This window comes from Halichondria panicea, chromosome 10 (assembly GCF_963675165.1).
Source record: "Halichondria panicea chromosome 10, odHalPani1.1, whole genome shotgun sequence".
Lineage (NCBI taxonomy): Eukaryota > Metazoa > Porifera > Demospongiae > Suberitida > Halichondriidae > Halichondria > Halichondria panicea.
In genome coordinates, this window is record NC_087386.1 from 4,111,558 (window position 1) to 4,128,088 (window position 16,531).

The 16,531-nt window shown below is 38.9% G+C and overlaps 1 protein-coding gene and 1 long non-coding RNA gene across 3 annotated transcripts in view; one reads left to right on the forward strand and one right to left on the reverse strand.

Moving 5' to 3' along the window:
* Positions 1 to 949: 949 nt before the first annotated feature.
* The window catches only part of LOC135342983 (intermembrane lipid transfer protein VPS13A-like), a 65,837-nt gene continuing 50,255 nt past the window's right edge, over positions 950 to 16,531 (reverse strand). For both annotated transcript variants that reach the window (XM_064539878.1, XM_064539879.1), the window contains 22 exons: positions 16,142 to 16,286; positions 14,882 to 15,008; positions 14,519 to 14,606; positions 13,334 to 13,531; positions 12,319 to 12,445; positions 11,952 to 12,086; positions 11,395 to 11,476; positions 11,268 to 11,337; positions 11,058 to 11,163; positions 10,858 to 10,923; positions 10,289 to 10,351; positions 10,020 to 10,156; positions 9,644 to 9,839; positions 6,570 to 6,648; positions 6,351 to 6,499; positions 6,230 to 6,275; positions 6,025 to 6,148; positions 4,294 to 4,360; positions 4,125 to 4,175; positions 3,641 to 3,735; positions 1,362 to 1,497; positions 950 to 1,135 (listed from right to left, as the gene is read on the reverse strand). In XM_064539878.1, the coding sequence (XP_064395948.1) occupies positions 1,034 to 1,135; positions 1,362 to 1,497; positions 3,641 to 3,735; positions 4,125 to 4,175; positions 4,294 to 4,360; positions 6,025 to 6,148; positions 6,230 to 6,275; positions 6,351 to 6,499; positions 6,570 to 6,648; positions 9,644 to 9,839; positions 10,020 to 10,156; positions 10,289 to 10,351; positions 10,858 to 10,923; positions 11,058 to 11,163; positions 11,268 to 11,337; positions 11,395 to 11,476; positions 11,952 to 12,086; positions 12,319 to 12,445; positions 13,334 to 13,531; positions 14,519 to 14,606; positions 14,882 to 15,008; positions 16,142 to 16,286 (2,389 nt within the window). In that variant the 3' untranslated portion in view covers positions 950 to 1,033. The remainder of the gene's footprint in view (positions 1,136 to 1,361; positions 1,498 to 3,640; positions 3,736 to 4,124; positions 4,176 to 4,293; positions 4,361 to 6,024; positions 6,149 to 6,229; positions 6,276 to 6,350; positions 6,500 to 6,569; positions 6,649 to 9,643; positions 9,840 to 10,019; positions 10,157 to 10,288; positions 10,352 to 10,857; positions 10,924 to 11,057; positions 11,164 to 11,267; positions 11,338 to 11,394; positions 11,477 to 11,951; positions 12,087 to 12,318; positions 12,446 to 13,333; positions 13,532 to 14,518; positions 14,607 to 14,881; positions 15,009 to 16,141; positions 16,287 to 16,531) is intronic.
* On the forward strand, positions 4,665 to 5,454 carry LOC135343004 (uncharacterized). The gene is made up of 3 exons (XR_010397027.1): positions 4,665 to 4,833; positions 5,194 to 5,243; positions 5,293 to 5,454. It is a non-coding gene; the product is annotated as an uncharacterized LOC135343004 (long non-coding RNA).

Consider the following 16,531-nt stretch of genomic DNA (forward strand, 5'->3'; position numbering starts at 1 on the left):
AAAAGTGTACCTGAAAACCAGTAAATCATGAATTATAAACACTGTGAACATTTGTAAGACCCATAAAGGGATGGCCAGGATACCTAAACCATTGAACAATTATGTGATGAAGTCTAGGACCTTAGCTGTACTAGATTACTGTTTTATTACTCTAACCGATTACCCACTATAACAATTTGCTGTTGTTCTATTAATCACCACAAACCCACCACCTTATGTTTCCATGGAAACATTTTTGGATATGTTGTAGTTCAGTCATTCATCTACACACGGGTATCAACACCATTTCTTAGAAATGCTCCAATCAAAAGATATTTACATTTAAGTACAACTACTCACACATATTTGTGGTAATCTACTCTCTAGACTAAATGAACTGTATAGGGCACCATGGGCACTACAGAACACCACTGTAGGACACTGCAGACACTATTGGACATGCACCATAGATACCACGGGCACTACTGAATGCCATTTATATAGACACCATGGGCACTAATGAACGCCACTGAGAAACTGTAGGTCACCATAGACACTATAGGACTCCATAGACACCACGGGGACTACTGAACACCACTGAAAAACTGTAAGACACTATAGTACACCACGCGGGCACTACTAAACACTGTTGACAGACGCTATTGGACACTACACAACACACCATTTAGACACTATACATACTATAGAATAATACTACCGGGTATATAATTATAATGCTGACACAGCTTATTTGGTGGTTCTTACATCCAATACCAACCACCACTGGTTGTTCCCCAGACCAATTTATCCGAGCAGTTTTTCACCTTGCAAATGTGTAAATGACCTTAAAATAATGTGATTGGCCTTGGGGGTATAGTTGTGTACATGAATTGCTCATTTCAGAACCTGCAGCTTGATCTGCGCCTGGCTCGCAATGGCGTTTTTTTTCATAGGTGGCCGCTAAAAGGGATTTCACTATTACTATAAGTAATTCATTGTAAAAATAGCATTACAAAACATAACTAGCTTCTAAATTTTAGATTAAATTTACTGCTCAGTTCTCGTTAACGAAAGAAAGATAGCCATTGTTCACAGTGTGAGCAACCTCACTAGCAAGTTTTTCTGAAGACAAAGCCAAAGAATTCAACTTGTTGTCCTGCACGTGTGTGTGTGTGTGTGTGTGTGTGTGTGTGTGTGTGTGTGTGTGTTGAATTAATGCATTGGTTTAACTAAACATTGTTGTATGTGCCTACAGATGCATGACAAATCCTAAAACTATTGCTGTATACAAGTCATTGTAGCACTACACCATGACTTAATAATTATCTACGTGTATACGTAAAATAGTATAGGCATGCAATGATAAATGTAGAGGCACAAACCTTGTACTTTGGATTGTAGCTAACCACAACATTTAGATCTTTGTATTCAACAGGTTTCGACATGAACTCAAAGATGGCATGTTGAGAAGACTTCCATCCTTCTGTGAGAATTCTTCTCTCAATCACAGTGAATCGCCTGTAAAAACGTGCAGCTGGCCATCTCAATCCATAAAAGTCAACAACTACAATGTCATGTAGCCAGCACATACAGTAAAAAGTTTCTGTTCCATTTGCGTAAAACGCACCGTTCCCATTTAAACGCATAAAAAAAAAACAACTGCACAATGAACGCATTGTAATAATGCAAAAATGCTACCATTTTCACGCATGTGCAGAAAAATTGCTGAGTAAGCAGATTCGTTAACTTGTGATTGTGTGTACAGTGTAGCTAGCTAGCTTGTGTACTAGTATAGCTGATTGTCTAGCGCTTTAATTCTTTTAGTTACTTATAGATGCTATTTTTCAACAGTGCACCGTTTATCCAGTTGTTCTCAGTCTCGCATCAGCCCCAAAACTAAGTTGCCCTCCATGCAAGCTATCTGTGACCTGGAATGACTGGTTTTTTTTTAAGACTTCTCCAGTGCTGTATCAGACTGTCTGCATGCTCTATATAATAGATAGCTAGCTAGTTAGCTTATTGTACAAGTATCATTGTGTAAATAATTTCGATTTTTCATGATGATATCACTGTTTTAATTTAAAATGAGGGAAGTGGTCGTTCTGCATCCGGTTTAACGCTACCGTTTATACGTGCGTTTTAATAAACGGAACGGGAACTTTTTATTGATGGGTACTGTACTGTTTTTGCGCAGCAATCAGGGGCCGCAGCTACTAAATGTGTCATTTTGCTAGCAAAGAAGGCTACAATATTAATGTAAAACTCAACCACCTTTCAAAAGTTATTTTTAATCTCAAACCCAACCATAAAAAAGCTTTTCTAAAACACTAACAAGCCGCTATCTAATCTAGCTGCCACTATAGATACCAGTTAATTGCAATGGGCAGAACCTAACCCTAGACGCTTGCGTAGAGTTGGGAACTACTCCCATGTCTGGGTTTGTTAAGCCCAATCAGATTACAGAGTTTAAGTGCATGCCAGGTCAAGTTAAGTTACAGCTAGCATTACAGCTAGCAGAAAAATTTAGGCGTGCGCAAGCACGCCACAAAATGTTTGGCTACGCTCACTTTTGTTGACCACACATCCTATTACATGCTAATGCATCACAGTAGATTAGTTACATATTGCACAACCTTATGATTGTGGTTACATGTTAATTCAATGTGATGTCATTATTCTACTAGGTTCACCCCCCTCCCCCACTATAGATGAAACCCTAGCTAGTGGCCTGCAAAATTGACTCTTACAGTAGCATTCTAACTGAGCTTTGCGGTTTATTAGTAAAACCATGCAGTAGGTTTTACTTAGGATTGGCATAATCATGCATATTCATGCTTAGCTAAACCGGTGGAACAAAACTTGACATTGCAATGGTTCTCAACCTTACGCAACCTTCCAGGGTTAGGCTCTGCCCAACTAGATACCAGTATCAATACAGTTGCCACAAACAGAGACGTTAATGTTTACTGAGGTCTATTGCATTGAAGGTGGGGGCTACTAATTGAGTGCGGCCGGGCCTCTGATCAAGCAAATACGGTACATGATGTACATGATACAGTAGTTATATACATTTATAATTATTATGCCTCGGTGCGCATACGCAAGCGAGGTATACGGTAGTGTGTTTGTGTGTGTGTAGACTGCTACAGCTGCTCAAGGATGAATCAAGTGCAAGTAAGAGTTTCTATAGGATTCTAGTCATGATTTTAATTCGTGGATTTGCAAAATAATGGTTCGTTCTCGAGTTATGCCTAGTTTTGCTTACTTGGAATGCCATTGCAGCCTTTTCAGAAGAGTCCGTAGCAAAACTTGTTCACCGAGTGTTACTACTCTACTTAGTAGTTAGCTCTGCACTAGAACGCTAGCTATTGGTAGCTGCAAGGCTCTGCTGACTTGCAGCCATTAATTTTAGACTTGAACTTTTGGCATTGATAGTTTTCAACAACAATCATGGTTGATCATTACCCACTATTCGGTTGATTGCATGCAGCAAAATTAAAGATGTTCATGATAATTATAATCAATGTGTGTATAAAAGCTAGCTATAGTAGTTTTATGTTATGTAGCTTTGGCACCTCTACCAAGGCATCAGCACCTGTGGTGCTTTCATTATGACAGTTCCTGTTTTTAAAAACAGCCACTGAAACGAGTTGTAACTTACCTATCAGTAACAAGCACAAATTTCAGGGGACTTTTGGAAATTTCTACATGCCCAAAATAGAAGTCGGTTTTTACGAGTTTTCCGTCATCAAGTCCCTATGAAAAAGTGAAACAAGGCGACATGATATATAATGAAAGGTGCTGAGGCAGATGCTAAACCACGCATATATTAGATACTATAGCAGAGAATTTTCGTGGGGCAAAAAATTAGTTCTACTCAAATGGTTAATTGTTAGCAACCACATACCCACCACCTTAAGAAACATCTTTAACCTTAATTATTCACCTTACACAATAATATTATCATCACTATTTTTTGCAATGTCAAAATATTCACATTCTCATAAATTTGTAGCATTTTACTCTATAGACTACAGACACTGTATACCTCACTGCACATACATGTGCAATCGAGGCATAATGATCATAGTACACGTAACATTATATTTGAGGCAACGACATGCTCATACTTTACATTATTATACCATAAGCAATGCTGTTCCTATTGCTTTATGTGGAGAGAAGGGCATCACAATCTGCAAGAGTACAATACAAGCGAAATGTATGATAGCAACAGTTAATACGTAATTCGAACAAGCATCTAAACATGTCAAAATATATAAATTAAGTATGTACATTGTGTATATAACTCACTCCACTCCTCCCTATAAATCTTGTTGGTCTGATATCTGATATCTCGAAGTTACCAATCTGTGTTTTCCTGCAGTAAAGACAATTAATAGTTGCGGTGGGCAATGTAGCGAGTACCGTGAAGAGAGTATATGTGACAGTGCCAATGAAAAGGGACCTTAACGCGGGCATTTTCGAATCAGTTTTTATTGTTGAATCGGATAGGGCGTCCTTTAAGCTTCAAAATGATACCAAGATCGACCTCCTAGCTACTTTCTTTCCGGAGATATGTTCGAGGGAACGCTACGAAGGTATTGCAACGCCCTCTTGAGTAAATGACGCTCAAACGTCATGAATAATTGAAGTTCAATTATTGGCTTCTGGGCACTTCCGTATACTCATAAAGCTTAGTAAAAGATATTCTGGAGAAGACAAGTTAGTTATATGAAGGCTAGGCGTTCTAGGACTCTCTAGCTAGCTAGTATAGCTATGTAGCTGGATTGCTTGGCACCTAGGAAGGATCTTCGAAGAAATAAAGAGACAAAGACTCCCGTCGCTCGAATGGTAAGCTCTCATGTCTTGTTATAAGCTTGTACTTATTATCTGTGTAATGTATCAGTCTTATAAAAGATCCCTCACTTGTATGGAGCCTACAGAAAGTGTCTCTGTCCTTCATACAGCTTAAAGGAAGCCTAAGTGATCTATTATAGGTAGTCTTTCACTTAGCATTCGTCCGTATCGATCTAAGGCTTGATCCAACTTATTAGTAGCCTTATAAGAAGCGTTCCTCCTTTAATTTAGTACTGGTATCACTGCCATTGTGCTTAGTAGTAACAGGCCTGATGGGATGGGTGATCACATCATGGAGGGCCCAGGAAACTGCGTGGAATTGTCGTATAACATTTATATTGATGGTTCCCCCAGGTGGTGGTAAGTGTCGGAGGCCTGAGAAACGCTAGTCTATTGGCTAGAATGTAAGTGACATTGATATTGTGTCTATCTTAACTTACTACTTATCTGTAGGTTGTTATGGAGTGTTTATGAGGACAAGTGGCACGGGATACGTACATCTAAAGAAACAAGAGTGGATCTACGCCAAGCTAGCTAGCTAGATAGCTGCTCTTTCTAATCTATTTCTGTTGCTAAATTATGTTTGTTAAGAAGTGGAGCTATAATATACCTGGCTCCTTTTGATGATTGTAAGTACTGGGCTGATGAAATAGTCCTGTACAAGTTGCCATCTTTTATTTGTCAAAAATAATTAACAATAATAGGGAAATTCCCAGGGAATTTCCCCTCACGTAGACAGTAAATTTATTGTAAAAAATGAACGTTCGGTGAGTTTCTTCAACGTCCGTGCTTGACCTATTTAAAGCTTCATAGAGACCCAAATTTTTACAGGTAGGTAGAGGAAGGGTTGAAGTTAGCACCTGTGGAAAAAATTCTTTGCCCATGTCTTTCATTTCTACTAAATCGGCCTATAGCTTAATTTAATTATTGCCGCGTTAAGGTCTGTTTTCATTGGCCCTGTCACATATTTCGAGGGTACAAGTATTAGTTATTGCCCAGCACGAGTACTTCTGATAGAATCAGTAGCATATTTATGAGATTGAAAATGTTTTATTTCTGTGATGCTACAATGATACGACGTTTATACACACTGGCAATCAAGGCTTCACATAAGTGTAAGGAAAGTAACCTTTACCCGTCTGAGAAATACACTCTCTACAATACATGTACTGTATATAATTTTACCTTGTGACAAAGTCAAGTGTTCCACTTGCCAGATCCATAAGCCCGCCTGTAGGCCTAGTGATTAGCCCCACCAGACCACGCCCAGTGCCTTGAAGTAGACCAATGGCACCTTCTTTCTGAAGCCCTGAAGGACAAATAATCAAAAGAGTCACCCATTGTATGAGTAATATATATGTAATAATTATAATTATGTATGACATTGTACCTTTCACAGGTTGAGTTACTACTCCAGTTACACCCTCGAATACATTCTGCAAATGTGTTGGGAAAATTAATTATCTTAGTCATTACATTTACAATGTGTACTCTCCTAAAACTATACTAACCTTAGCAAAGCCTCCTAACTTGCTTCCTATTTTGGGTGGTTTTGCTTTCTGCTGTTGCCTCTTGTTGATAAATTCGGCATCAAACGTGAGTTTCGACAACACATCTCCCACAGAACCAGTGATGCGAGAACTTGCTCCTGTGATGCCACCTATAAATAAAAGAACAATAATAACAGACGTCATTTAGCCTTGAAACATACAAAACATCATGGTATGTACCTACTACTCCAGCACCAAAGAAGCTTCTCAAACCCAGGCTGAGACCTTCAAAGAACTCTTTAGGACCAAGAACACTTCCCTACAAAATAACACTCACTATACGCATATCCATTTACATCTATAGCATACACAACAAGATTCATTAAAAGACTTATGGGACCAGAGCTTTTACTATACCTCAATAGAGGTACACACATAAGGCTTAATAGGGGACTGGGCGTATAATCACGAACGGTGAGTTTTCTATGCCCACCCCGCGGCCTTATATCAAGGCTTACACTTGTGGCTATGTTAATTTATTGTCTTTTCATTTCAATACATTTAAGAACATTTCATACAACAGCAATGTTAATAAACTAATACATGTGCATTAAAGAATGAACATGGAGAAGTAGACTCTATGCGTTGCTCATGCATGTCAGATGTAGCAGGAGGAGGATAAAAAAACTTGATATTCCTAGAAAGCTATAGTAATTTCTTTACAGAATGAACAGCAAACCAAGGCAAGGTAACCTACAAAACAATTATTGGTGATGGACAATGTTCTGAGATGTGGTTAGTTGTTCCCTCTCTCTGCATATATATAGGACTAGTTGTTCCCTGCAAACAGATCCACACAGAGAAACGTGTACATGTATGTCTGATCTTGGTTCCAGCACAATGAGTAGGACTCTGACCACTATATGGCTACTCACTAAACGACTTTCTTCACGAAAATTAATTGTGAACATGTAACATTTACAAACTCTTCATTCTAGATGGGTGAGTCAAAATACCCTTGTGCGAGAACTTTGAAGCAAAAGAGGGGATAGGCTGATTCAAGGTGGGCCTATTTTCGCAAGGGTACGGTACAATACCAAAGGGTAAAATGAACGTATAACGGTTATAGTGTTGAATCGGATGTAAAACTGAACACTTCCTTCAATACAAATCAAAATGGTAACGTCATTATCAAAAATTGAAATAACTAGCTAGCTAACTATTATAATGCATGCAGACAATTAGCCTCGATTCCAGGCCGCTCTTCGCTCGAAGAGAGGGCCTGGTATCGACTGTTTGCGCATGCGCCACCTATTACCCGGAAAGTGGGTAATTCAGATACCATTGTATATGCTCAGTAAAACAATGATGTCACAACGAACGGAAATGGATTGAAGAAAGTGGATAGAAGAAGGTTTCTAGCCCGTGTGATAGCATTCTAATAGCTACCCTTAGCCTACTATGTTAACAAAAGACTCACAGCCTGCAACAGTGTGGATAACAATCCTCTGAACGGAGGGGAAGGCTGATAATAGCCTATATGGATAGGCCACGCCCATCTGACACTAACCTTGGTGAAAGTCGACTCTATCAGAAAGAAATTGCTGCTGTAACCAATACAGCTCTGTCTCTAGCTAGCTAGCTATATAGCTCTGTGTCTGACTTTTAATATGAAGAGTATTCTTCGTCTATATAGTAATTATGTTATTCAGGATATAATTCGGGTAAAAATTTAGTTTAATAGAAAACATTACAAGAATATTATCCAATAATTTTGCGCATGCGCAAGCAGTCAGTAGCAGGCCTAATTATTAGGCCTTGTGAAGGAGGCTAGCAGACAATCAGATACAGCACTGGAGAAGAGACGATAGTCTTCAAAAACGGTCATTCCAGGTCACAGATGACTTGCATTGAGTCTTATAGGGCTGATACGAGATCGAGAACAACTGGGGCAACAGTGCACTGTTGCAAATAGTATCTATAAGCTAACTATGAGGATTAAAGCACTAGACAATCATCAACCATACTGAATTATACAAGCTAGCACACGATCACAAGTTAACGAATCCGCTTACTCAGCAATTTTCCTGCACATGCGTAAAAACGATAGCATTTTTGCATAATACATACAATGCGTTCATTGTGTGTGTTTTTATGCGTTTAAACGGCAAACGAAACGAGAAATGTTTATTGATTGATATAGCTTTAATCTGTGAGAATCTGCTGATGGCACAACAAATAAAAGCAAGTAAACGAGTGTTGCTCGCCATGTTTTTGTTTTTGCTCAAAAGTATTAGAGTGTTATAGAAGAGGTAAATAATTTACAATGTGCTTCAATTGTATCACAAGAAAGGGGTGTCCACAGTTAATAGTGTATACTGCATGACTGGCCTGTAGCCAAACAGTGGGAGCAAACCTTTGTCAAAGGCATAATTATGGTCAGTATAGTCTGTGAGATAAGTACAATTCAATCACCGAATTAAATCAACAATACTGAAGCAACTGCATGTTATTTAAATGGCCTGTAGCCAAACAGTGGGAGCAAACCTTTGTCAAAGGCACAGGGTAAGAGAGAGTTTAAGCGCAGACAGTATAGTATATATAAACAAGCAGAAAGTGTGTATCTATTTATATTAATACTGAGAAGAAAAGACTTACATGGATCTATTGTTATATCTTGTCTATATGGTATCATTTGTTTTGTGGCTTACCGCTATACCAGGACCTCAAAAAAAAGAAGTAAGTTGATTCTGCCACTGGATTCTCTAACATGTGGGGATGAGCATAATTGCATCCACAGGAATAATTAAAGGGTGTGTCCAAAGAGATAAAGTTTACAATGGCTACTATATAATATAGCTAGCACTGTTTTAACAAATCTTTTCTGACTCTTGTAGCTAACAAAATCTAGCACTTTAGTGCAAGGCTAACTCATATGTTGAATAGAAAGTTTGTGCGAACAGATGATGCTACGAAAAATTCTGAAGAGACTTCAATGCGAGTCAAACTAGCCATATAACTCGAGAAAGAAGCTTTAGTTTGCTAATCTAAAAATAAGAATCCAAGAGAACATGGCTAGAAGCTGTTAGTTTTCGTCACATTGCAACCGTTGAAAAGTTACAGCTGGAACACACGCACGCACGCACACACACAACAGACAGACACACACACACAGTCAGCTTTACCGTATCCCTCATGCAGCTACCCCTCGAGGTATAACAAGTAAACTACCGGTCAGTGCATGCAAATAATGAAACAAGGTTTTTTTTGCCACTTTGTGAATTACTAATTAACATTTGACAGGAGAGCCTCACCTTGATGGGTTCATAGAAGAGGTCGATAGCACCATCCACAACACCCCTCACCACAGACACTGGATTACCGAGCACATCCAAGCCAAAGATGAGTGTGTGCAGTTGAAAGAGAAGCTGGTTGCGATAGTGCTTCAAGAGAAGATTGGTCAGTCCATGACCAGTTTGGGGTTGGTACTCAAGATGGAAGACACTGAATCTATATAATTAATGAAGTGCATGGTCATAATTCTGCTTGGTGATACAATGTGAATACATCTTAATTTCAGCACAAATATGGACGCAGCCTATTGGATTAACCACATTCAATTATGGTAAGGAGCATGCAGGCTAAGACTGAAACAAGAGCAATGCTTCTACTACTGAGTGATTCACACACTTCATTTCAGTTTCTTGAACAGAGGTCAGAATGACTCCGATAGAGTGGAGGAAAAGCTCAAGGAGCTTGTCTCCAGTAGTGATCTCGGTCTCAGCCTTGTTTTGACCCACACTGCGAATGTTGAAACTTAGAGTCACCTGCACCAGTATGTGTATAGACGAGGAGTAAGTGACATCCATCACAGTATACACTTCACTACATGTAAGTCACACATACAATTGCATGCATGTGTACAAGAACTGCAGACATCAAAGCATAATTGTAAGAACCTTTATAGGAGCCAAGTGTAGAACATCAAAGAAGCTCCTGCTTATAGTGAAATCTTCTGCCAGCTATACACAGAATCAAGAAAATATTGCAGTGATTCAAAAGATTCACAACCATGCATATACATAATTGTAAGTCCAGTACAAAATAATTGCATATAAACAGCAGGGCTGCATTGAGGGGGGTATTTCGCCCCCCCTGGGATTTAACAGATTTTATGATAATAATTATTATAGTGGATGGACACAGACATATAGAAGCTGAGGTGGTAGACAGCTATTCTGCGCACATAGGACTATAATGTACAACAATCATGTAAAGATGATATCTGATTAAACTGTACTATAATTTAGCTACATAATAATAATATTATGAGCTGAAATTGCGCCAGAAGTGATCTAAGCCCCAAATATCCAAAATTTTCCGGGGGAGCATGCCCCTGGACCCTCTAGACTAGTTTGACATGCACCAACTTTGCGTCGGGGGCCTTCACCCCTCTATATTTTTCGTATGCCCAATTTTCCCCCCTGGCCCAAAATCCTGGATGCAGCCCTGTACAGTACACACTAACCTCAGGGACTACAGTTTCTTTGAGAGACTTTTTCACATACTCGATATCACCTTCAACAAACTCAGTCTGTATGATTAGTAAAAAAAATGAACACAATTTAAAGCTTGCAAAACATAATTATACTCCTGATACAGCATATACAATGGTGTGCACTCCTTAATTGATCGCACTGCATGCGTTACTGTATATATAATACGTACTTGGAAGAGTGGATCACTTCCATTCAGAGAGAAAAAGTCAACGAGAGAGAGAATAAATCCCAGATCCACATTTACTGCCATCTTTTGGACCAGCACATGCACATACCTACATACACATACACGTACACATGACACATTGATTGTAAACATACGTGTAAATCTCATCTATATATCATTATATTTACTAGCGATTATACTGATCGAGATTACTTAAAGTGGTATCCATTGGATTGGTCATTTTTCCTCAAGATGAGACTGGCTTCAACGAAAGGCTTGGGCTCTACGACGAAACAGCAAAAAAGAATTAAGACCACTCAATGATTATTTATATGCTCACCAGTTGTTGAGGCAACAGTTGGTGGTGGTGGTAAGGGGTACATCACTTGCGGGTACACAGAAAATGGCAGCTGGTTATCGACCTGCATTTAATGTGTACAATAATTTACTGAAATATCACATGCACGGTAACAAATTGAAAACTACAAAGGTACACTATAATGCCCAGAGTATACATTCCTGTGTAAAGAAAATGGCAACACTAGCCATAGAGTATACGGCACAGTTTCAACTGTTTTAGAAGTGCATAATTCGTGTTTATAAATAAGGGAAGTTTTGCAATGTACCATTTCTTGTCTAAGGAACGTAGCTATATAGCTCTGCCTGCGAGCAGGATATTAGACTTGAGGCTACAATTGTATTTAAGGCAAGCAAATAATTTCTCTCTAGTTTGAAAAACTATAATACCAATATAGTACATAATTATATTATACGTCTACTTGTGTTACGGTGCACTGGTATAAAGCAGGTATGCTGGGATACACACAAACAAGTAAATAAACCATACTATTTCACATATGCACCGAGGCATAAATACCATCATGTATGCATGGTTACCTGAACATAGCCAATCTTTGCATGCACAGAGTAGTCTTTCTCTGAGAGCGAGAACTTGACAAACAACCCATCGTGATTGGTTCTTCTCAGCTTGCCTTTAATCGGACTATACATCTCCATTGCCTCCATGTCTATCTGGATACGAAAACCAACCCTTTTCACATAGGATGACATTCAGTCAAAAAAATTGTATTAGAAGTGGAAAATCATGCTGCCGGTAATCTATACACTTAAGTATAGCAGTATGACTCATTTCATGTAGGTAGTCCTGCCAAATCAGACTCAATTTGTTTCTGTATGGCTTTTCTATACTGGTACATATAATTATTAAAAATTTTTAACAATAAAATTATTGAAGTAACAGTACCAGCAGGTTAGTTTCTTTAATGTCCATCTCCTTTGATTGATACGCCAGCTCAAGTACTTCAATGAGAGAGGTGGTGACAGTTGTCCACCGCCCTTTGCCCCTGTTGATCTGCCAGATGAACCCTGATCTACATAAGTACGTAGAGTCAATGTGCGATGACTATTACCCTGAGGCCAGGCCGCGGACAGCGGGTTATTTCATCTGTTTAAACGTTTAGACATTAATTTTGTTGAGTCTGTTTACCTAAATGCCATAGCAATGCGTTAACAGCCATGGCCACGGCATGGATAGCTTTCACACAACAAATTATCAGTGGAAGGTTTTGATATTAAAGCTTCGTTGTCGAATAAAACAAGCAAAAGCGCTAAGAAGCTTGAACTGGCACGCTGGCTGCATCCTAGCTACGTGCGGCCTTTATTCGAGGCACATATTATGATTGTCGTTTGTAGTTTCCTTGCTAACTCTGCGATTCTAGCACCAGGACTCTCAGGATTCAAGAGCCATGCTTTTGAGACTTCAGGCTTCTTTGATACAGTCATATGTATGATACATCAGTATGCATGCTCATAGTGATACATACTACTGCATTTATTGTATAACAGTCCTTTGGTTTCTATAGATAATTGTTGATAGAAAATTTGTATGAGAAAGCAGGGAGCGTAAATACTGTATAGCGCGAAATTTTCGAGGCACTTATATTTCGTGGAATAGCCTCTAAAGGCATTTCATTGCACAATGTTAGTGGAATGACTGCTTACCAGAAGCTACGCCTTTAATCTTGCACGTTATAGCAGATAATTCTAATTAATTAAAGAACAATTTTCGTGTAGGCAGATTACTAACTCACAAATCAGCAAAAATTAAGACCCTCGAAATTTTGCGTTATACGGTAATATTCACACTAGAATGTGACTACATACAAACATACTCGTGGCCTAGCTGCTTTAAGAAACTTTTAATACACATGTTCAATGTACTGAACTCCCATTGAATAATGCTTTCTATAGCTACTCACTGAGTGATAGCAATGTATGCCAGTTCCCTTCTCTTGTCATTGTCGACCAGAGAGAGGCCGATGGATCTGAGGGACAAAGAAGCCTCGAACAATGGCACGGAGTAGGAGTTCTCTGCTCTGATACGCTCCAGCACACCTTCATCGGAGGTGAAAATGATCACTCTCTGGAGGCCGTTACTAAATGACTTCCAATAGCCCCTGAAGAAAACACATTGCTTGAGTTGTGTATAATAATTATAGCTAGACTGACAGCTACGTACATATATATATATATATTTATTTTGAAATCTACCGACATGGCGCCCATGCACCCCGGTTTTTGAGTGAAAGTTTCTGCATACTTTAAAACACGCCCACCAGAACCAGAGACATGTCACAGTAAGAGTATGAGTTTGAAGTTTGCCTTACAAACATGTTAGAAAGTAGTTTCCTATGTAAGAGCTCAGTAGCTCCAAAGAAAGCTAGGTATCAGCTTTCTCTATTAAGCGACAAGGAACACCCTAGCTAGATGTCGACTCAGATTGATGATGTGAATCAAATGATGACACGTACACTTTTCACACATATACACCTAGCTATTTTACTCATGCATTAACATTGTTGTACATTGACTTTTGACTGTTGCATCTATTGTATAACTAAAGTCCAAGCGGTGGAATACCTATAGTACCAAGAGTATTGGGCATAAATTCAAAGACAAAACTAATGTTGTAATTTTTAAATAAGCCACCCACCTATATGTACAGCCACTGCGTACAGGTAGCATGACATTTGAATGGGCTTATCTCAGTAAAGTACGGTACATAATTACATCATGTATGCATACGTTATTACTCATACACGAGGGATGCATGTTTTTGTGAAAAAATTGGTATGATTATACATGTACATCACGTCACGCTTCCAAGCTGTAAGTGTAGCCTTAACTATTCATACATCACTAGGTTTTCATCTAGTGGGGTGGACCTTCTTCTCCCCAAAATGTTGTAGAAAAATGACATTATCACATTAGTACTACATGACATCATCACATTAGTACAATATCAGACATATTAGTATAACATCAGACGCTTACGCATGCCCAAACCTTCAGATGAAAACCTGATCGCGAGTCACAATGCACATGTGCATGCACATATAATTATGTTTCTCCCTCCTTGAGTTTCCCATGTGTTGACTGCTCACCTGTTTACCCCTTTGCTGCCATCAATGATCTCTGTAACATTTTCATCCTGTGGGGAGGCCAATTGCTCAAACAGGCTCTTGTCCACACCTGTAAATGCATTAGGGATATAAAGGTGCATAAAATAATTAATGTTTCCACTAAGCATAATTATACTTACAACTAATAATCAATTTGCATACTGTTTTACATTGTACCACCATTCTAGAAACGTTGTCCAATTGAGATAAGGATGTTGAGACTATGCCTAACCGTAATTTCTTAATTAATCAATTGCTTGGTCCGTGATAAGTTACAAGAATTCAGATAAAGTGATTATTAAACTTAATTGAGAAGTACAACCATAATTATTGCTGATTATATACCTTTAACAGGTGGCGGGGTAGTGACACCTGACAGTGACTGCTTGCTTCCCTTCCTGAAGATTCCAGAGATGATGTTCCTAGTGGAAGCTTGGCCAAGGAACTTGAAGTTGTAAGATTGCTGGGAGTCCTGTACACAAAAACAAAAAACCGAAAAATACGTGTACATGATTGTATACCATAATTATAGCGGGTATATTTTAAGAGCATAAATGTTCACGGTTTTCATGGATTCAGCATGTACTGCAGACATTTATACTCAGGAATAATATCGCATGCATGCATGCATGCTGTTAAAGAGGCTGCTTCCACAAAAATTAAATCTGTGAAAATGGTCTTCTGCAAAGGTTTATACACTCGAAACATACCTGCATATATACAGTAGCCAGGGGCGTAACTAGAAAATGTACGGGAAAGAGGCAAGAGCTCATTTCTGCTCATTCTATATACCTAGTTATAGCTAGTTATCCAGAAGTTAGCTAGCCAGAGCTATTAAAAGCTAGTGAGGTGAGTCACATGAAACTTAAAGTTCAATATAGTACAGGAGGCAAGGGCCTCCTCTGCCTCATTGCTAGTTATGCCCCTGGTAGCTATAATTATACTACATGCACAAAAAATGGTCACCGTGTTGAATAGTGTCCTACATGTATATAATGAAAGCACCGCAGGTGCTGATGCCTCGGTGGAGATGCCAAAGCTACATAACATAAAGCTGCTTTCAATCATGCATGCAAACTCAAAGAGTTGGTAGTGATCGACCATGATTGTTGTTAAAAACGATCGATGCCAAAAGTTCAAGTCTAAAATTAATGGTTGCCGTCTGCAGAACCTTGCAGCTCTCTTCTCACTCTTGCAGCTACCAATAGCTAGCGTTCTAGTGCAGAGCTAACTACTAAGTAGAGTAGCAACATTCGATCAGTAAACAAGTTTGGCTACGTGCTCTTCTGAAAAGGCTGCAATGGCATTCCAAGTAAGTAAAACTAAGCATAACTCGAGATCGAAGCATTATTTTTCAAATCCACGAATTAAAATCCCAGTAAACATGACTAGAAGCCTATAGAAACTCTTACTTGCACTTGATTCATCCGTGAGTAGCTGTAGCAATCTACACATACACACACACACACATACACACAAACACACTACCGTATACCTCGCTTGCGCATGCGCAACGAGGCATAATTATATGCAATTTACACATTCACAGCAAAATCTCTTGAAGCATAGATTTGTATGTGTACATGGTTTTGTGTACTCATGTACCTTGTTAACATCGATAGGCTTGCAGTTGGTGACCTTGGCCATTTCAGGAAAGTTCCATCTGATAGCTTTCTTACCCGATGGATCATCCCAGGTGAAGTACATCATCTCTCTCGGCTGAAGAGTGTGCAGTATGGCCAGGGGACTCCTGCATGAGATGAGATTTAGAAACACATTACAGCACACTGTTTTGAAGGCCATTGGAATATAACACAACACTACTACTCAAGTCACTATCCAGGATGGTATTGAAAAAACGGCATAGTGGGAAGGGAATAGGTAGTCACAGTCAATTAGGAGTAAAATTACATATGGTTGAAGATTACATGAGTATGTATAACTTTTTCTGATACGGACTCTTGACTATAGTATACTTTACCCATGTATCAATAT